General features: G+C 33.9%; 1 protein-coding gene across 4 annotated transcripts in view; it reads left to right on the forward strand.

Annotated features, from left to right (window-relative positions):
- Positions 1-21,747, forward strand: part of LOC136038160 (lamin Dm0-like) — a 70,964-nt gene that overhangs the window by 26,394 nt on the left and 22,823 nt on the right. For all 4 annotated transcript variants that reach the window (XM_065721221.1, XM_065721219.1, XM_065721220.1 and 1 more), the window contains 3 exons: positions 4,558-4,695; positions 7,161-7,343; positions 11,078-11,218. In XM_065721221.1, coding sequence (XP_065577293.1) covers positions 4,558-4,695; positions 7,161-7,343; positions 11,078-11,218 — 462 coding nt within the window. The remainder of the gene's footprint in view (positions 1-4,557; positions 4,696-7,160; positions 7,344-11,077; positions 11,219-21,747) is intronic.

Here is a 21,747-nt window from a genome sequence, read left to right on the forward strand (position 1 = left end):
GGCCGAAGAACTGTTCGAACTGAACTGTCGAATTTTAGGGGGGGGGGGTTATGGTAAAAAAAAATCATCTTTGTAGTTCTAAATTCCCAATTTGATAGTAGTTGTTGCTGTGTCATTTACACTGCTGGCTATTGATGTTGAAAGCTTTGCTAAAAATGACGTAATTTTGGCATTGATTAAATATCCCATATAATCCGCCTTTAGTGTATTTTGCCGTTTACCATGCGCAGTGTGGGCGAACCGGTCTTTTTTCTCTCTTTGTTGATCTCCTGCGGGGTTTGGCATTCACTTTTAATAATCTCCGTGTGCGGAACTGAAAGGGAATTTTTGCTTATACAATTAAAATAATGCATGAAAAAAAAAATAATGGTGTATTCTGAAAACTTGTTTGAAAAACTGAAAAATTGCTGTCATGGGCAAGGGTGAATCTATTTTTTTTTGGGGGGGGGGGTGTTTTTCGGGAGGGAGGCTTTAAAAAATTTCCCCACCGTATCCAAATTTTTGTACATGTAAATTTGTTGATTTGGTACTTATTTATTATCCCGAACCCACTTGAGGCATTTCCTCTGTTCGATCTGGGAAAAACCCGTTTGTCTGTCTGCAACCGGTTATAATTAGCTTATTCTGAGTGAGAAAAACTATCATGCAGGTGTGTTCTAATTAAGCATTTATTGTATAGAGGTAGTTAGGGGTTAGTTTAGTTATTTAATATAATGTGTTTTGGGCTGCCTTCTTTCCATAATGCTTTGTCGTAGTTTCCATAATATTGGCTCTAAATTATTATATTTTCATTGTATTTTGGTATATTTCATCATGATTAACCTAACTTCACTTGTCGAATGTGTTTGGGATAATACACAAGTACCGTTATTTTTTAAAGGTCAGACAAAAACATCGGGTGGGCTCAAACCCGGTATCCCCCTCTCCTCTTGGATACCATGGGTATGCTATTCCAGAGTTTTATCCCGGTATTATTCCATGTTGTAAAGTTTTTAACACACGAATGTAAACTTTCACAAACTATAAATTTCTTCATTTTGACCATAAGTTGATGTTTGTTGTGTGAGAAATACATGAATGAGAAATTCAGTCGATATTAATTAGCATTTTTTGTATTTCCCCATTTTTGTCTTATCACTCGTACAAACAAAAAGTAATATCTTTTATTGGTTTAGGCTGAAATGCGTGTAATATAAGAGTATTGGCATTAGTTCATGACCGGAAGTCACGCAACTCAGCTCCCTTACATATGTTTGTTCTCGAGTGGATGACGGACATCAAGTAGCTAGCTGCTTATAGTTTCATGCTAGCATGGAAACAAATTCGAATAAAAGATGTTTTAAGCAGTGCACGTATAATATGTTATAGCCTAAAACATTTAATCCTATATCTTTAATGAAAATCAATCTTTGTGTCGCCGGGAATTCTTACAAACCTTCTCATTCTTTTGCTTTGTTTTGCACTCTTAGGTTAATAATTGAGAAGTGCTTGAGTTATCAAACACCTTTGGTTCTCAGTTTTGTAGATGATAAGCAAGCGTTCTGTTATGTTGATAGAAGAGCTTTAGCAAAGGTTTTATACTTGTGTGGTTTTAAATAAAAAAAACTAATTTTTTTAGCTGAAAGTAAGGAGCGACATTAAAACTTAAAACGAACAGAAATTACTCCGTATATGAAATGGGTTGTCCCCTCCGCAATCCCTCGTTCTTTACGCTAAAGCTTTTAATTGTTTTAAAAAGTAGAATTGTGGCAGAGTCAAACTTTAGCGTAAAGAGCGAGGGATTGCGGAGGGGACAACCCATTTCATATACGGAGTAATTTCTGTTCGTTTTAAGTTTTAATGTCGCTCCTTACTTTCAGCTAAAAAAAATTAGTTTTTTTTTATTTAATTTCTGAACGTTTTTGAATTAATGCATGTTTGGTTTTGGCTCTCCGCACATAAATTATTAAAATGAAACTTGTATATTAATTCTTGTTTTGGCTGAATGGCTTTCTCTTAGTTTTGATCAGACGATTTTGAGAAATAAGGGGTGGAGAAGGATACCTAGTTGCCCTCCAATTTTTCGGTTACTTAAAAAGGCAACTAGAACTTTTAATTTTTAACGAACGTTTTTATTAGTAAAAAATATACGTAACTTAAGAATTAACTTACGTAACAAACTTTCATAATCTTATATTTTTAGTATGTATACAAGGGGGTTTGTACCCTCGTTAATACCTCGCTCTTTACACTAAATCGTAAGTTTTGTCCCAATTCTTTAAGAATGACCCCTGAATCAGAAAGGCCGTAGAATAAATAGTTGAAATTACTAAAAATACTTTAGCATAAAGAGCGAGGTATATATCTCCTCCTAAATACCTCGCTCTTTATGCTAAAGTATTTTTAGAACCCCTCATATGCGTAATAATCTCTGTTCGTTTTAAGTTTCAATGCTACTCCTTCCTTTCATTTGAAAAAACGTTTTCATGTTTATTTTTCATTGTTTTTTTTTATAGTAATGCTAGAAAATCCTGCGCCCCTTTATTGAATTTTTCTTCCCCCATGACAGATTCCTCCAAGGAAAGATCCTCCAACATAGCCCCCTCCCCTCAGCCTTACCCCCAAACAAAATAAAATCCCCCTGAAAACGTCTGTACACTTCCCAATAACCATTACTATATGTAAACACTGGTCAGAGTTTGTAACTTGCAGCCCCTCCCCCAGGGATTGTGGGGGAGTAAGTCATCCCCAAAGACATAGTTATTATGGTTTTCGACTATGCTGAACAAAGTGGCTATCTCAAAATTTTGATCCGTTGACTTTGGGAAAAAATGAGCGTGGGAGGGGGCCTAGATGCCCTCCAGTTTTTTTGGTCACTTAAAAAGGGCACTAGAACTTTTCATTTCCGTTAGAATGAGCTCTTTTGCGACATTTTAGGACCGCTTGTCGATACGATGACCCCCTGAAAAAAAAAAAAAAAACAAACAAATAAACACGCACCCGTGATTTGTCTTCTGGCAAAAAATACAAAATTCCACATTTTTGTAGACAGGAGCTTGAAACTTCTACAGTACGGTTCTCTGATACGCTGAATCTGATGGTGTCATTTTTGTTAAGATTCTACGACTTTTAGGGGGTGTTTCCCCCTATTTTCTTAAATAAGGCAAAATTTTCTCAGGCTCGTAACTTTTGATGGGTAAGACTAAACTTGATGAAACTTATATATTTAAAATCAGCATCAAAATGCGATTCTTTTGATGTAGCTATTGATATCAAAATTCAATTTTTTAGAGTTTTGGTTACTATTGAGCCGGGTCGCTCCTTACTACAGTTCGTTACCACGAACTGTTTGATACCAGACAAATGTATTAACTTGACTAGTGCTATGTACAAGAATAACATTGCTGCGGTTAAGGTCGGAAGTGAGATCAGTAACTGGTCTCGTATTTAATCAGGAGTTAAGAAGGGTTGTTTTTTATCCCCCTTTAAATGGATAAATTTGATGAACTTGCCTTAAGAAGCACTGGAAAGGCAATGTGAGTGCACGAAATCAAACGGGGAGGAAAAACTCTCCTGGGTGTCTCTTCTCCTGGGTCTCTTCAGGGTGTTAACATGGGTTTGAAAATAATCCCGTTTTTTTCTTCACTACAACTCATCCCATTTTTATGTGTTTGAATGTATGAAAATTGATGTACGAAAGAAATTCGACTAAAAGATGTTTTAAGCCGTGCACGTATAATATGTTAAAGCCTAAAACATTTAAGCCTAAACCTTTAATGAAAATTAATCTTTGTGTCGTAGTTATGTCATATTTGGGAAATCAATACCGGGAAGTCCTGGAAATCTTCTTTTTTTTTGTATTTCTTTTGCAAATTTTCTCGTTTTTTGTATTTCTTCATATATATATATATATATATATATATATATATATATATATATATATATATATATATATATATATATATATATATATGTGTGTGTTACCGTGAATGTCGACAATCACCGGTTAGTGTCCGAAATACATTTGTTTTCTCCTAGGATTTAATCAGCGTTGCCAGTCACCTTTTTCTATTAAATGCAAGGTTTGATGATGACAGGTTAGGCTAGGTTTTTAACCTATTATTGATATTTATAACCAAATTTAACCTACACAGAGTAGTTTTCCCTTTTTTTCAAGCCCTTTAAATTTTTTTTTTTGCCAAAAGCTTTTGTCACCCTCCAGATAAGGTTAGGTTCTTTGATTTACATTTCTCAGATGTAATTTTTATTTGTTCTATGTTTTTCACTTTTTCTATTTTTTTCTTTATGAATTGTATTCTTAGCTCTGTAGACTCTTAAGGATAAATGTATATTTTTTATTAAAATAAAGCTGCTGCGGAAGAACTGTACATAGATTTATAGCATGGGGAACACCTATCTATATTCAGGACTATCTGAGTTCTCCAATAATATTATTTTGTTATTGAGCGTTAAATTATTTGAATTCTTAAGGATTATTTAATTTTTGTTTAAGAGCGATTCAATTAGTATTCAAGTGAAAATGTGAAACTTTTTGCCATTTTTTCTTATTTATTTTAGGGTGTCATTGCCGAGCGAGATCGGCTCCGGTCTCAGGTGCCAGAATTGAAATCTCAGCTTGAAGACGAAATTTTACGTAGGACTGACTGTCAGAACAGACTTTTATCACTGAAAGAAGAATTGGATCTAGAAAAACAGGTATTTAAAGTTGAAAAAATTAACTGAGTATACTCTTCTTCTTTTAAAGATAGACACCGCTTCATCAATTCCCTCACCTTATTCTCAGCTCCTCTCCCATTCTTGAACCCCCTTCATCCTCCGAAATATCTAATAGTTGCCGGATATTTAACAGAAAGATGCTAAATGATTTCTGGTGTTTTGTAAAAATGTACATTTTTAGTCAATTTTTGAACTTTTCATTGAAGACTGGGTCATTTTTGAACTTTGATCTGGAGCTGAAACGGATATTCGCCCATTTGGAGCTATTTTTTCATAATACGGACGCGAAAGTTGGCTGCCGAACCGATAATGGATTGACGTCAGAGTTTAGACTAACGTTAGCGAATATTCACTCATATGAATGTATTCTTTCATAACTTGGACGCAAAATTCAGCTGCCAAAGTGATAATCGACTACCGTAAGGGTGTGGTGAAAACTTTGAATAAACCAGCGAGATTGTCCCCCCCCCTCCCCTCCTTCTTCATATTAGGAAAATATATTTTACCCTTCCCAACATTACCTTAAAATAGTGCCACTGCCTTTAATTCCAAATATATTATGGATAACATAAATGGCTCATATATCCACCGTATTGCCTCAGTTTTGCTGACTGTAAAAATTGGTTTCATATCAGAAACATCCCACTGAAACTTTCGGGCATTGTAGTTGCCAATATGAAACAATTGACCCTTGTATTTATTTGGGACGAGCCAGGAGAGGGCGATCTCTATGCTCTGCAGCGTGGTGTACTTTTTTTTTTTTTATCTTTGGTAGTAAATTAACAAAAAAGGGAAATAAATAGAAAATTAAGCCAATAGTAGTTTAGTAGTTGGAGGAGATTTAGAATTTTTTTTCACTGCGACATTGTAGGCTAGTGAGTATGATTGTGTCCTGGGAACATATTCTAAAATACTCTGAAGGGAAATTGAAAAATATCCCTGTAATTTAGGTGATTAAACCTTTTCACCTTCATTTTCGTTTGCTCTGGCATTTGTAAGAAGTAAGTTGATTACTACCCGGGAAGAAACGAGAAGAACTACGAAAATAGATGATACTCCTAACCAGTCAAAGCGTGCTTGATAATCTAGGTACAAGAAATGTATCTGTTTATCACGAAATATACCTTTTAGCTTCTCCCCCTCCTTTGTACTTCAAGGGCAAAGTTGACCCATTTCACCTCGAGGTAGCGATGCCGATTTTGGATCTGTTAATTAACTCCTGTTCATCTGTATCGAATGGTTTGAAAATCATTTTCTGTTGCAATTTCTTCAAGTCTTAACCATATTTTGGCTGTATTACATCCTACATCGAATGACAATTGTCTTTCGTCTGAACTTGCTTTAACCTATAAGTATGGTGGATTGCGCGTTTGCTTGGTGGATTGCGCGTTAAACTTTCGGAAAAATTCCAGTTTTTACTAAGAACTCTGAACTTTAGGACTAAAATGATTTTTAATTATCAGAAAAAGTGGAAAAAATCCTACTCACGAATTTGATAAACCTCATAGAACAAACAAAAGAGAAAATTAGAAAAAAAAGAAATTTGTTGCTAGTATTTAGTTTATGGGGCTGCTCAATTCACCGGTAAAATACCTAGGCCTGTTCTTTTTATGTTTTTTTTTTTACTTTGGCAATTTTAAATTTTGTCGGTTGAAAAAAGAAATCGATAAAAAGAAGCAACAATTACTAAGTGGTGAATGGCAAATTTTTTGTTTTAATTTTCAGGCATTAAATCTTGTTCTTATAAAAACATCAACGCAGGGAGAATAGTGGGCTGTTAGGATTTGACCAGATAAGCAATAAATATAAATATGAGTTAATTTGTATAATGAATGTAAAACTAGGTTTACTTGAATAATAAATTTGAACCTAAGTTTTAAAATATCTTGTTTAAAAATATAGCTTACTGTAGAATCGCTTTGAATTTTGGAAAATATTTTCAATGTTATTTCCAAAACTGGTTACATCTTGACAATTAACGATAATTTGTAAGGAAAAAGATAGACCCCAAAAATGTGTTTGAAGGAGCTCTTTCTAAAAAAACAAATTTTGGGTATAAAAATTCAACTTTGCCGTTTATGCCCCTCGCTCCATGGATTTTTTACCATTAGAACCTTAAGAGTGGGCTAGGCTGTCCCGTAAAAATGCAGCTCCGTTCAGGGTCGAACTTACCATTGTACCCGAAGAGGGTGAAGAGAATGCATACATTTAGGAAGGAGGAATACTGTCGTAAATCAAACCCCTCTGTGAGGGGTTGAGATGGGGTTTTAATATAAATTTATAATTTATTGTAATGACTTGGTTATAAGTAACTAAGATACAAAAACTTAATTAAAACCCCAGTTGCTAGGTACTAGGCCATACAAAATATGTTCCCATACAATTTTTTTTCAATTTGTTTTTATATTGCTTTTAGCTTAACTGTTTATTCACTCTTCTTCTAGGTTCATGAACGGGAAGTATCTGAAGTACGCCTGCGTAAGCAAACTGAAATCAGTGAAATCGACGGTCGACTTCAAGAAGAGTATGAAGCTAGACTCCAGGAGGCATTGAGAGATCTTCGTGAGAACTACGAGGCGCAAATGCGGGGAAATCGGGAGGATATTCAGACTCTCTACGAAACAAAGGTTTTGCCTTTTTCTGAATACTTTGTTGGTTGATACACTGTAAATGTGAGAATCGCGTAAGGGAGATGAGGCCCCCTTTCCCAAGTGGTACCGCTGAGAAATAGACTAATTTGGTGAAAATTATTGAATAATCCGAATAATTTAAAAAAATGTTTGCTTTACATAAACGAAATTCCTCTCGTTCCCATTATCATTCGAATGTTGTTTTTCGTTTTAATGTAAATGTAATAAATAAGGAAAATCTTGGCTAGAATAATCATTGCATTATTGTTGTTCTTTTTCACTATTGGTTATTATTGTCAATTATTTATATTTAGCTGCATAAAGTTTGACCCTAGACTGGGAGGGGGAAGGTTGGAGTATTTGACCAAGGGAGGTGGGATTCGAGTATTTAACTTAGGGTAGGGTTTGAGAAGGGCTCAAAATTAGAAAGCCCACTGTTAGACTAGTGTGTTTCAATCTAAAAAACCGATAGTGTGTTTCAGTCTAAAAAACCGATAAAACTATTAACTCTCTAGGAGCTCAGTAAGGTTATTATTTTGCGTTTTGGAAGTTGCCTAGTTGTTCTGAGAGATCAAATCCACTTTTCATGCTTTTGAAGTAGTAGTTAGTCCCACGATCCGATAAATTTAGTACGTCAGTGAGACTACGTTATGGAAAATTTGCGAGACTTACTATTTCTAAAAGGCCAAAGCCATTCCCTCCGACCAAGAAAGTAAATAAATGGCTGTAACAGATTTAGACTTTTTCATTGGTTGCCTTTGATTTTTACGTAGTTCGTTACATTTTCAATCTATACTATCTATTTTAAAATTTATCATTGAGAAAAAACAGAGTTAAGCATACTTGAAACCTCTCCCTCCCCCAAAAAAGTATCTACAGCTACAACCTAGCTTGATCTAGGTCGCCATTATACTTAAATCGTAAGCTGATATAAGTTGAAAATTTTTAACTGAAGACAAATGTGGGTAAGGAGAGAAAACTATGGGCTTATGCTGTGCGAGACATCACCCCCACCTACCGTGTATAAGTTGGTTTATGGTTCATTCGTTCATTTTCTTGTGATTAATTTTGCCTTGATTATTGAAAAAATGAATTAGAAAATTATCCTGGCTTTTTAATGCTTAGTTTTGTGATTTATTGTATTTGACAGTTCAGGATGTATTGTGATATTCCCGGTCATTGGTGTAAGATTTTATTGCTATAAAGGGGTTCAAGATTAAAGCTAATAAATCTTGACTTATAGTTGTAGATTTTATGAGATTTAGTATCAGTTGTTGGTTCTCCTAGACTGAAAGTGGGTGTATATTTTCTGCTGTAAACGTTTGCTTTCTTGATTTTTGCTTATCTCTAGTTTTTTCAAGTTTTTCTTTTCTCGTAGCTTTGTGATTTCTTTCTTACTGGACGCTTAAAATTTGCCATGCATGGCCAGTTCAGTTTTAACTGGAGCTCAGTTGTGGAGTTGACAGTTCGGGGTACGCTACTATATTCCCGGTCATTGGTGCAAGATTTTCTGGCTACCAAGGGGCTCAAAATTTAAGCTAAATAAAACTTGGCTTATAGTTGTAGATTTTATGGGATTTAGAATCAGTTGTCGGTTCTCTCCGACTGAAAGTGGGTGTATAGGTGAATATAAAATATATATTTTCTCTGCTGCAAAAGTTTGCTTTCTTTGGCTAGTATGATAACGTCAAAGAGGTTGAAATATTCGTGATATCAAACTATAAATGACTACAGATAATAAAATATAACATTTAAAATACGTATCATAAACAAACTTGAATTACTATTCTAAATTCTTAACATATGTTTAAAAATCACTTTCATTACTTATACTTGACCATACAGATCCAAAATGCCCCCTTTGAGTCTTAAAAAGTAGTGTTTGCATGAGTAGGTTTGTCTTTACTAACCACTCACCTTTTTGCTTTTCGCTTGTCTCTTACACATTCTTTTAATATTCATGTTGACGACTTTCTTTGCGACTTCGATGCTTGTTAATGTAACATCTAATAATTTTGACAAAATGTGACATTTGTCAACGTGAAATTGATCTTTGTGACAAGTGAGCATTTCCAAAACAATATACCGGCTCCTAGTTATTCAGTTTCTATATTAGGTATCATTATCATTCTATATCATGTTCTATATTCTATGTCAGGTTCTATATTTTATATTATAATATATTAGGTGGTAATAGTTCTATCACACTACGCTGTAGAATCTTTCATCACTTATAACTATAGAGTTCAGGTTACTTTATGTTATCTTACAGAACAAATTTTGTCCGTGACGTCAGCGGTTAGAATTAGACGAGCTCTGAGTAGAATTTTGTTTTCTATAAGTTTATGTATCTTACATTTTGGAAAATTCAATACAAAACCATATTGACTAATTTGAGCTGTCCTAGCCAAGTGGTTTGCACTCCAGACTCCAATTCCTGAAGTCAGTGGTTCGAGTCCCGGTGTTGCTGGTTATTTGATTTGGATCTGTAAGCCTAGCTAGATTCGGCCCAGCTTTTAGGGGGTACCTGGAGAAATCTAGGGACACGAGAAGCGTCGGATGATTTTCCCCAACCACGCATCGTACTCTCAACCGAAGGCATTGAATCAAGAGATTGGTATCTGGACTACACAGAGCATTGGTCAGCAAGCGAAAAAGTTTTTCTTTAAGTTTCTTAATATAGGACCAGGAAAATAGAATTCCTAGAAGAGTAATTAATAAGTTTTGAACATAAATTGATTAACTTTTTCTAGAAAAGCTTTAACACTCGACCACTACTTGATTGTCCATTTGAATTCCACTGATTTTGAATATTAGCTCGTGAAGATTTTAGACGATGATGGTAATGGAATTTTTACTTTAGCCTAATGTGACCGCTTAGCTTCAAAATTTTAACTAACAATGTCATATATTTAGTTATTTGTTTTTTACCCAGAATAATAAAAAAAATGGAGTACAAGCGACACAGGAATGAGTGCTCGCGCTGTATAACAGAAAATATTTAACCAACTTCAGGAAGCGAAAAATTTTAAAGTTGCAAGATTCCAAGTTCCCATATATGGAGTTCCATGATATATATATATATATATATATATATATATATATATATATATATATATATATATATATATATATATATATATATATATATATATATATATATTTTTATTTATATATATATATATATATATATATATATATATATATACAAACATATATATATATATATATATATATATATATATATAGATATATATATATATATATATATATATATATAAGGCATTGGACTTTACAGTCTCTACCGGTGGTGCTGATCTCCGTTTCATGGTTCGTCCGCTCCAGATTTCTCCAGGTACCCAATTTTAGCTTGGTTGACTCTGGCTGAGCCTACAGAGTCACGCCACTGACCCCCGTTCCAAGCCAGAGAACTAGCGACAGCAAAACTCCAACTCCTGTTCTATCGAACAGCGGATTTCAAGACTAGTGTGCTTACCACTCAGCTAGGATGGCTCAAAATATGATGATACACATTTAAAATCGACGCAAATAAGGAAGCTTTGTGGCAACTAGGTGCCCCTCGGCAACTAACAGTCAAGGGGCTAACAGGCATGAAAACGTTTTTTACTACTCTTTTTTCTACTTTTTTTAGTTTACTTTTTTTTCAGTCTGCTTGTTTCAGTTTTAATTTTCAGTTTTTTTTTCATTTAACCCCTATTTTTTGGTTTCAGATTGGCCAGCTACAAGCCGACATTCAAAGACAGTCAAATTACTATGGTTCTCAAGCCGAGGAAGTGACCACATATCGACTTCAAGTAGACAATCTTACTGCCAGAATAAGTGAACTCGAATCAAGCAACAATGGTCTTCAGGTAAACAATAGTAAATTAATTTTCAAGTGTATTAAAAATACGTTTAGTTTAATCCAAGATTTATAAGTAAAATACAGAGATGGGCTGGAAAGACCAGTGATTTTTAAATCTGGATGTTGAAAATTATCAAAGTTTCGGTTGTGGGGTCTTTTCTATAGGGACAAGTTGTAGGTCTGTCGTCTAATTTTGTGGTAACTGGGGCCTAATTGAAGGCTCCGTAATATGCCCTGTTTTGAAGTATTAAAACTCATTGTCATATTTTAATTACCCACTTTAAACGAAATTCATGAAAATCTTTTTTAGTAAAATGGTTAGTAAAATTAAAATAAACTATTAATTTAAATATAATAAACTATTAAAATGGATAGTAAAATTAAAATAAACTATTAATTTTTTGTTAATTTTAAAATAAATGTATTAATTTAATTAAGAGATTCATTTGAAGAAAATCTAGAAAGAAAAAAAAAATAGGTTTAAAAAAAAAAAATCTTAAAAAAGAAGAAAGCTTGGGCAAAACATGTGGATGAAAAGGACAATTTTTAGAAACTGCTGCCTATTGCTTCGTGAATAGTATATGTCAGGCCTAAAGACTTCAGGAGCTTCTCCCTCTTGACCCAGATCAAGCTAAGGTATCATCGACTTCATAACATGCTGATATCTGTCGATTTCCTCGCCAGAGGGGGTGACTTAGCAGGTATTTTGCAAAGTTATAAAACGCACTGCGGATTTTTTTTTTTTCATCAATAGTTAATATGGGTCAGAGAGGCGACAGATGTAAGATATGGCCGAAGATTTGTGCCAGAATGCGGCGTTTATACAGTTGCTTGCGAGACAGAATCGCCCCATACGCATGTCGAATTATCTGTTTAGAGTCACTTCTATAGTAATTGATTTAAGTCATTGAGATATATTTTTTAAAAGATTTGATTCAAGGTAGCATATTTTTACCCTTAACTAATAGGATGGTTTTTTTAATACTCATGGTTGGGTGTGGTCAAAATGACCCTAGTTTTCTGAAGGGTACCAGTCAATAAAATGTTTTGATGGAAACATGAGCTTTTATTTTCAAATATATTGACATAACTACCATAGAAACCAATAAAAAGTTTGTTTCGATAAACATTTAAAAAGTTTGTTTAGATACAGCTTGAGCAAACAGCCACTGTGTGTTCCTTGCAGACACTATTTTTATAGACGGCACAGCATAGGGTATCTTCGCGGTCCTTTTCCATGGGACAGATACCACATCGAGCTCGTTTGGCTGCAGAACGTTGTTCCCCAGTGTTCTGGCTTTCTGCAAAGGGAGTCCCAGCAACCTGGCATGTAAGTTGACGAAGTTCTTGTGGCAGAACCTTGTATGAAGATCTTATTGTACAAAAGCGCCATTTAGTTTTATGACTACGAGAGATTGTGCAAATAAAACCGATTCTATTCTATTTTAAAAATAGCCGAACCAAAGCCACACCTAACCTTATGAAGACCTCGCGGCGGGAAATGCTCTTCTCTTGATCGCTAGTTTCATTTACAGGCACAGAAACGTTTACACCAGAAACCTCTAATAGAGCAAAAAACTTTGCCAATGGCCAACGGCGTGTTCTGCGGCTTGCGGCGTATTCTACGTGTTCAGACTCATGGTCTCTAAAAAAATGTCTTTCCCAGTCCCATCGCTGGCAAATAGGCCAGTTGTATCTTCGTTTCCTGACTTGAAAACTCCGGCAAGGTATATAAGACCAAAATAATGCCTGAAGTTCTACCTAATCAACTTGCTTCGTAAATGTTTGCATATCCAGTAGATCGGCTGCAAAATTCGCACGACAGAGACATTTTTCTGTTGCTAAGCTCCACCACTGCATCAATAATATTTTCAGGGAAAAGAAGACCCCAAGCTTTTTCTGGTTGCAAAGGTTGACCTGTGTGCTGGTCCTTTGGGGCCAGCCCATTCGGTCACGATGTTTGTAGCTCTGGTTCGGCTCGGGATTGGTGCATTTTTTGACCACTTTGTCGTTCTGTCACGTCCTAATAGTACATCCTTGCGGGTCCATCTTTTGGTTCTCTGAGACAGAGGCTCATCATCGAGATCTGGCTAACCTTGAGCTGGTGATGGCTGTTCCCTAAATTGACTTGACGGAGGGGTAGCTCCATTGGATTCTTCTGATGATGAAATTTCATCTCAAAACAAGCTTTTCCTGCTCGTCATTCGATGGTCTTTAGTCATCGTTGTTCGGGGTATCGGATCCACTTGATAAATCGTCATCTTCTTAAGTATCTAAATGTTATCTTCCTCTGTAAGGCGCTTCTTAGCTTGGGTATCCATTCTTTCTCTAAGGGAAAAGAAAATGTAAATGTTTCCCTTATAAATCATATTTCAACTCTGAAATCCGGAAAGAAGAAGTGAAAAAGGTCAACTCATAAATTAAAAAGTGAAATCCAACTAGAATTCACAAAAAGGCAAATAAGTTATTCTTGGCAATGACAGAAACGTGCAATACTAGCAACAAATATCATATTTCTTCAAAAAACCAAATCTTTATTTTCCTTTTTTGTAACGTTATTGGTAGGGTGTGGTCAAAATGACCTTAGACCACTCTTATCTCTTCTACCTTTGATGCCAGCTACTCGACTGATTGTATGCTTCAACACCACCAAGTTTCCGGAGAATACATGAGAAAACAGCGCTTTGCTCCTAACGGCATAGGAGGAACACACTCTCAAAGGGTCCTTGGGGTCAAAAAGACCCACCCTACCAGTTAAGGGTTAAAATAAAAATAATCACTTGTAGAATCTTCTTTAAACCCTAATTTGATTGTTCGAAGTTTATTTTTTCAAATTGATTTTAAATGATAAATTATAAAATTTACTTCTAGTAAGATCCTCTCCCTGTTTTTGGGGGAGTTTTTCAAGGGACTATTTTAGGCCTACTTTTATTTTGTCATAACTGGAAATATTATCGCTAATATGTAAAGTAGATGAGGAATACGCTGATGACTTTAGCCGAGTAGAAATATGTGTTGACGGTGAGCCTGAAAGCGCTGCAAGAACTTATTTTTTGTAGGATTTTAACCCTTAGGTTAATTCCCCTGTTCCTGAACAACTTATTTGGGATAAAACTAATAGGAATAACCATCACTTCTTGCCTCAATTTGCTATTAAATTAGAATTTGTTGTAGATTTAGAATTTGCTGGTTGTAGAATTTGTGAAGAGATTTTAACCATTAGGTTAATTCCCCTGTCCCTGAACAACTTATTTGGGATAAAACTAATAGGAATAACCATCACTTCTTGCCTCAATTTGCTATTAAATTAGAATTTGTTGTAGATTTAGAATTTGCTGGTTGTAGAATTTGTGAAGAGATTTTAACCATTAGGTTAATTCCCCTGTCCCTGAACAACTTATTTGGGATAAAACTAATAGGAATAACCATCACTTCTTGCCTCAATTTGCTATTAAATTAGAATTTGTTGTAGATTTAGAATTTGCTGGTTGTAGAATTTGTGAAGAGATTTTAACCATTAGGTTAATTCCCCTGTCCCTGAACAACTTATTTGGGATAAAACTAATAGGAATAACCATCACTTCTTGCCTCAATTTGCTATTAAATTAGAATTTGTTGTAGATTTAGAATTTGCTGGTTGTAGAATTTGTGAAGAGATTTTAACCATTAGGTTAATTCCCCTGTCCCTGAACAACTTATTTGGGATAAAACTAATAGGAATAACCATCACTTCTTGCCTCAATTTGCTATTAAATTAGAATTTGTTGTAGATTTAGAATTTGCTGGTTGTAGAATTTGTGAAGAGATTTTAACCATTAGGTTAATTCCCCTGTCCCTGAACAACTTATTTGGGATAAAACTAATAGGAATAACCATCACTTCTTGCCTCAATTTGCTATTAAATTAGAATTTGTTGTAGATTTAGAATTTGCTGGTTGTAGAATTTGTGAAGAGATTTTAACCATTAGGTTAATTCCCCTGTCCCTGAACAACTTATTTGGGATAAAACTAATAGGAATAACCATCACTTCTTGCCTCAATTTGCTATTAAATTAGAATTTGTTGTAGATTTAGAATTTGCTGGTTGTAGAATTTGTGAAGAGATTTTAACCATTAGGTTAATTCCCCTGTCCCTGAACAACTTATTTGGGATAAAACTAATAGGAATAACCATCACTTCTTGCCTCAATTTGCTATTAAATTAGAATTTGTTGTAGATTTAGAATTTGCTGGTTGTAGAATTTGTGAAGAGATTTTAACCATTAGGTTAATTCCCCTGTTCCTGAACAACTTATTTGGGATAAAACTAATAGGAATAACCATCACTTCTTGCCTCAATTTGCTATTAAATTAGAATTTGTTGTAGATTTAGAATTTGCTGGTTGTAGAATTTGTGAAGAGATTTTAACCATTAGGTTAATTCCCCTGTCCCTGAACAACTTATTTGGGATAAAACTAATAGGAATAACCATCACTTCTTGCCTCAATTTGCTATTAAATTAGAATTTGTTGTAGATTTAGAATTTGCTGGTTGTAGAATTTGTGAAGAGATTTTAACCATTAGGTTAATTCCCCTGTCCCTGAACAACTTATTTGGGATAAAACTAATAGGAATAACCATCACTTCTTGCCTCAATTTGCTATTAAATTAGAATTTGTTGTAGATTTAGAATTTGCTGGTTGTAGAATTTGTGAAGAGATTTTAACCATTAGGTTAATTCCCCTGTCCCTGAACAACTTATTTGGGATAAAACTAATAGGAATAACCATCACTTCTTGCCTCAATTTGCTATTAAATTAGAATTTGTTGTAGATTTAGAATTTGCTGGTTGTAGAATTTGTGAAGAGATTTTAACCCTTAGGTTAATTCCCCTGTTCCTGAACAACTTATTTGGGATAAAACTAATAGGAATAACCACCACTTCTTGCCTCAATTTGCTATTAAATTAGAATTTGTTGTAGATTTAGAATTTGCTGGTTGTAGAATTTGTGAAGAGATTTTAACCCTTAGGTTAATTCCCCTGTTCCTGAACAACTTATTTGGGATAAAACTAATAGGAATAACCATCACTTCTTGCCTCAATTTGCTATTAAATTAGAATTTGTTGTAGATTTAGAATTTGCTGGTTGTAGAATTTGTGAAGAGATTTTAACCCTTAGGTTAATTCCCCTGTTCCTGAACAACTTATTTGGGATAAAACTAATAGGAATAACCACCACTTCTTGCCTCAATTTGCTATTAAATTAGAATTTGTTGTAGATTTAGAATTTGCTGGTTGTAGAATTTGTGAAGAGATTTTAACCCTTAGGTTAATTCCCCTGTTCCTGAACAACTTATTTGGGATAAAACTAATAGGAATAACCATCACTTCTTGCCTCAATTTGCTATTAAATTAGAATTTGTTGTAGATTTAGAATTTGCTGGTTGTAGAATTTGTGAAGAGATTTTAACCATTAGGTTAATTCCCCTGTTCCTGAACAACTTATTTGGGATAAAACTAATAGGAATAACCACCACTTCTTGCCTCAATTTGCTATTAAATTAGAATTTGTTGTAGATTTAGAATTTGCTGGTTGTAGAATTTGTGAAGAGATTTTAACCATTAGGTTAATTCCCCTGTTCCTGAACAACTTATTTGGGATAAAACTAATAGGAATAACCACCACTTCTTGCCTCAATTTGCTATTAAATTAGAATTTGTTGTAGATTTAGAATTTGCTGGTTGTAGAATTTGTGAAGAGATTTTAACCCTTAGGTTAATTCCCCTGTTCCTGAACAACTTATTTGGGATAAAACTAATAGGAATAACCATCACTTCTTGCCTCAATTTGCTATTAAATTAGAATTTGTTGTAGATTTAGAATTTGCTGGTTGTAGAATTTGTGAAGAGATTTTAACCCTTAGGTTAATTCCCCTGTTCCTGAACAACTTATTTGGGATAAAACTAATAGGAATAACCACCACTTCTTGCCTCAATTTGCTATTAAATTAGAATTTGTTGTAGATTTAGAATTTGCTGGTTGTAGAATTTGTGAAGAGATTTTAACCATTAGGTTAATTCCCCTGTTCCTGAACAACTTATTTGGGATAAAACTAATAGGAATAACCATCACTTCTTGCCTCAATTTGCTATTAAATTAGAATTTGTTGTAGATTTAGAATTTGCTGGTTGTAGAATTTGTGAAGAGATTTTAACCATTAGGTTAATTCCCCTGTTCCTGAACAACTTATTTGGGATAAAACTAATAGGAATAACCATCACTTCTTGCCTCAATTTGCTATTAAATTAGAATTTGTTGTAGATTTAGAATTTGCTGGTTGTAGAATTTGTGAAGAGATTTTAACCATTAGGTTAATTCCCCTGTTCCTGAACAACTTATTTGGGATAAAACTAATAGGAATAACCACCACTTCTTGCCTCAATTTGCTATTAAATTAGAATTTGTTGTAGATTTAGAATTTGCTGGTTGTAGAATTTGTGAAGAGATTTTAACCCTTAGGTTAATTCCCCTGTTCCTGAACAACTTATTTGGGATAAAACTAATAGGAATAACCATCACTTCTTGCCTCAATTTGCTATTAAATTAGAATTTGTTGTAGATTTAGAATTTGCTGGTTGTAGAATTTGTGAAGAGATTTTAACCATTAGGTTAATTCCCCTGTTCCTGAACAACTTATTTGGGATAAAACTAATAGGAATAACCACCACTTCTTGCCTCAATTTGCTATTAAATTAGAATTTGTTGTAGATTTAGAATTTGCTGGTTGTAGAATTTGTGAAGAGATTTTAACCCTTAGGTTAATTCCCCTGTTCCTGAACAACTTATTTGGGATAAAACTAATAGGAATAACCATCACTTCTTGCCTCAATTTGCTATTAAATTAGAATTTGTTGTAGATTTAGAATTTGCTGGTTGTAGAATTTGTGAAGAGATTTTAACCATTAGGTTAATTCCCCTGTTCCTGAACAACTTATTTGGGATAAAACTAATAGGAATAACCACCACTTCTTGCCTCAATTTGCTATTAAATTAGAATTTGTTGTAGATTTAGAATTTGCTGGTTGTAGAATTTGTGAAGAGATTTTAACCCTTAGGTTAATTCCCCTGTTCCTGAACAACTTATTTGGGATAAAACTAATAGGAATAACCATCACTTCTTGCCTCAATTTGCTATTAAATTAGAATTTGTTGTAGATTTAGAATTTGCTGGTTGTAGAATTTGTGAAGAGATTTTAACCCTTAGGTTAATTCCCCTGTTCCTGAACAACTTATTTGGGATAAAACTAATAGGAATAACCACCACTTCTTGCCTCAATTTGCTATTAAATTAGAATTTGTTGTAGATTTAGAATTTGCTGGTTGTAGAATTTGTGAAGAGATTTTAACCCTTAGGTTAATTCCCCTGTTCCTGAACAACTTATTTGGGATAAAACTAATAGGAATAACCACCACTTCTTGCCTCAATTTGCTATTAAATTAGAATTTGTTGTAGATTTAGAATTTGCTGGTTGTAGAATTTGTGAAGAGATTTTAACCCTTAGGTTAATTCCCCTGTTCCTGAACAACTTATTTGGGATAAAACTAATAGGAATAACCATCACTTCTTGCCTCAATTTGCTATTAAATTAGAATTTGTTGTAGATTTAGAATTTGCTGGTTGTAGAATTTGTGAAGAGATTTTAACCCTTAGGTTAATTCCCCTGTTCCTGAACAACTTATTTGGGATAAAACTAATAGGAATAACCACCACTTCTTGCCTCAATTTGCTATTAAATTAGAATTTGTTGTAGATTTAGAATTTGCTGGTTGTAGAATTTGTGAAGAGATTTTAACCCTTAGGTTAATTCCCCTGTTCCTGAACAACTTATTTGGGATAAAACTAATAGGAATAACCATCACTTCTTGCCTCAATTTGCTATTAAATTAGAATTTGTTGTAGATTTAGAATTTGCTGGTTGTAGAATTTGTGAAGAGATTTTAACCCTTAGGTTAATTCCCCTGTTCCTGAACAACTTATTTGGGATAAAACTAATAGGAATAACCACCTTCTTGCCTCAATTTGCTATTAAATTAGAATTTGTTGTAGATTTAGAATTTGCTGGTTGTAGAATTTGTGAAGAGATTTTAACCCTTAGGTTAATTCCCCTGTTCCTGAACAACTTATTTGGGATAAAACTAATAGGAATAACCATCACTTCTTGCCTCAATTTGCTATTAAATTAGAATTTGTTGTAGATTTAGAATTTGCTGGTTGTAGAATTTGTGAAGAGATTTTAACCCTTAGGTTAATTCCCCTGTTCCTGAACAACTTATTTGGGATAAAACTAATAGGAATAACCATCACTTCTTGCCTCAATTTGCTATTAAATTAGAATTTGTTGTAGATTTAGAATTTGCTGGTTGTAGAATTTGTGAAGAGATTTTAACCCTTAGGTTAATTCCCCTGTTCCTGAACAACTTATTTGGGATAAAACTAATAGGAATAACCACCACTTCTTGCCTCAATTTGCTATTAAATTAGAATTTGTTGTAGATTTAGAATTTGCTGGTTGTAGAATTTGTGAAGAGATTTTAACCCTTAGGTTAATTCCCCTGTTCCTGAACAACTTATTTGGGATAAAACTAATAGGAATAACCACCTTCTTGCCTCAATTTGCTATTAAATTAGAATTTGTTGTAGATTTAGAATTTGCTGGTTGTAGAATTTGTGAAGAGATTTTAACCCTTAGGTTAATTCCCCTGTTCCTGAACAACTTATTTGGGATAAAACTAATAGGAATAACCACCACTTCTTGCCTCAATTTGCTATTAAATTAGAATTTGTTGTAGATTTAGAATTTGCTGGTTGTAGAATTTGTGAAGAGATTTTAACCCTTAGGTTAATTCCCCTGTTCCTGAACAACTTATTTGGGATAAAACTAATAGGAATAACCACCACTTCTTGCCTCAATTTGCTATTAAATTAGAATTTGTTGTAGATTTAGAATTTGCTGGTTGTAGAATTTGTGAAGAGATTTTAACCCTTAGGTTAATTCCCCTGTTCCTGAACAACTTATTTGGGATAAAACTAATAGGAATAACCATCACTTCTTGCCTCAATTTGCTATTAAATTAGAATTTGTTGTAGATTTAGAATTTGCTGGTTGTAGAATTTGTGAAGAGATTTTAACCCTTAGGTTAATTCCCCTGTTCCTGAACAACTTATTTGGGATAAAACTAATAGGAATAACCACCACTTCTTGCCTCAATTTGCTATTAAATTAGAATTTGTTGTAGATTTAGAATTTGCTGGTTGTAGAATTTGTGAAGAGATTTTAACCCTTAGGTTAATTCCCCTGTTCCTGAACAACTTATTTGGGATAAAACTAATAGGAATAACCATCACTTCTTGCCTCAATTTGCTATTAAATTAGAATTTGTTGTAGATTTAGAATTTGCTGGTTGTAGAATTTGTGAAGAGATTTTAACCATTAGGTTAATTCCCCTGTTCCTGAACAACTTATTTGGGATAAAACTAATAGGAATAACCACCACTTCTTGCCTCAATTTGCTATTAAATTAGAATTTGTTGTAGATTTAGAATTTGCTGGTTGTAGAATTTGTGAAGAGATTTTAACCCTTAGGTTAATTCCCCTGTTCCTGAACAACTTATTTGGGATAAAACTAATAGGAATAACCACCACTTCTTGCCTCAATTTGCTATTAAATTAGAATTTGTTGTAGATTTAGAATTTGCTGGTTGTAGAATTTGTGAAGAGATTTTAACCATTAGGTTAATTCCCCTGTTCCTGAACAACTTATTTGGGATAAAACTAATAGGAATAACCACCACTTCTTGCCTCAATTTGCTATTAAATTAGAATTTGTTGTAGATTTAGAATTTGCTGGTTGTAGAATTTGTGAAGAGATTTTAACCCTTAGGTTAATTCCCCTGTTCCTGAACAACTTATTTGGGATAAAACTAATAGGAATAACCACCACTTCTTGCCTCAATTTGCTATTAAATTAGAATTTGTTGTAGATTTAGAATTTGCTGGTTGTAGAATTTGTGAAGAGATTTTAACCCTTAGGTTAATTCCCCTGTTCCTGAACAACTTATTTGGGATAAAACTAATAGGAATAACCACCACTTCTTGCCTCAATTTGCTATTAAATTAGAATTTGTTGTAGATTTAGAATTTGCTGGTTGTAGAATTTGTGAAGAGATTTTAACCCTTAGGTTAATTCCCCTGTTCCTGAACAACTTATTTGGGATAAAACTAATAGGAATAACCACCACTTCTTGCCTCAATTTGCTATTAAATTAGAATTTGTTGTAGATTTAGAATTTGCTGGTTGTAGAATTTGTGAAGAGATTTTAACCATTAGGTTAATTCCCCTGTTCCTGAACAACTTATTTGGGATAAAACTAATAGGAATAACCACCACTTCTTGCCTCAATTTGCTATTAAATTAGAATTTGTTGTAGATTTAGAATTTGCTGGTTGTAGAATTTGTGAAGAGATTTTAACCCTTAGGTTAATTCCCCTGTTC

This window comes from Artemia franciscana, chromosome 17, assembly GCF_032884065.1.
Source record: "Artemia franciscana chromosome 17, ASM3288406v1, whole genome shotgun sequence".
Taxonomy (NCBI): Eukaryota; Metazoa; Arthropoda; class Branchiopoda; order Anostraca; family Artemiidae; genus Artemia; species Artemia franciscana.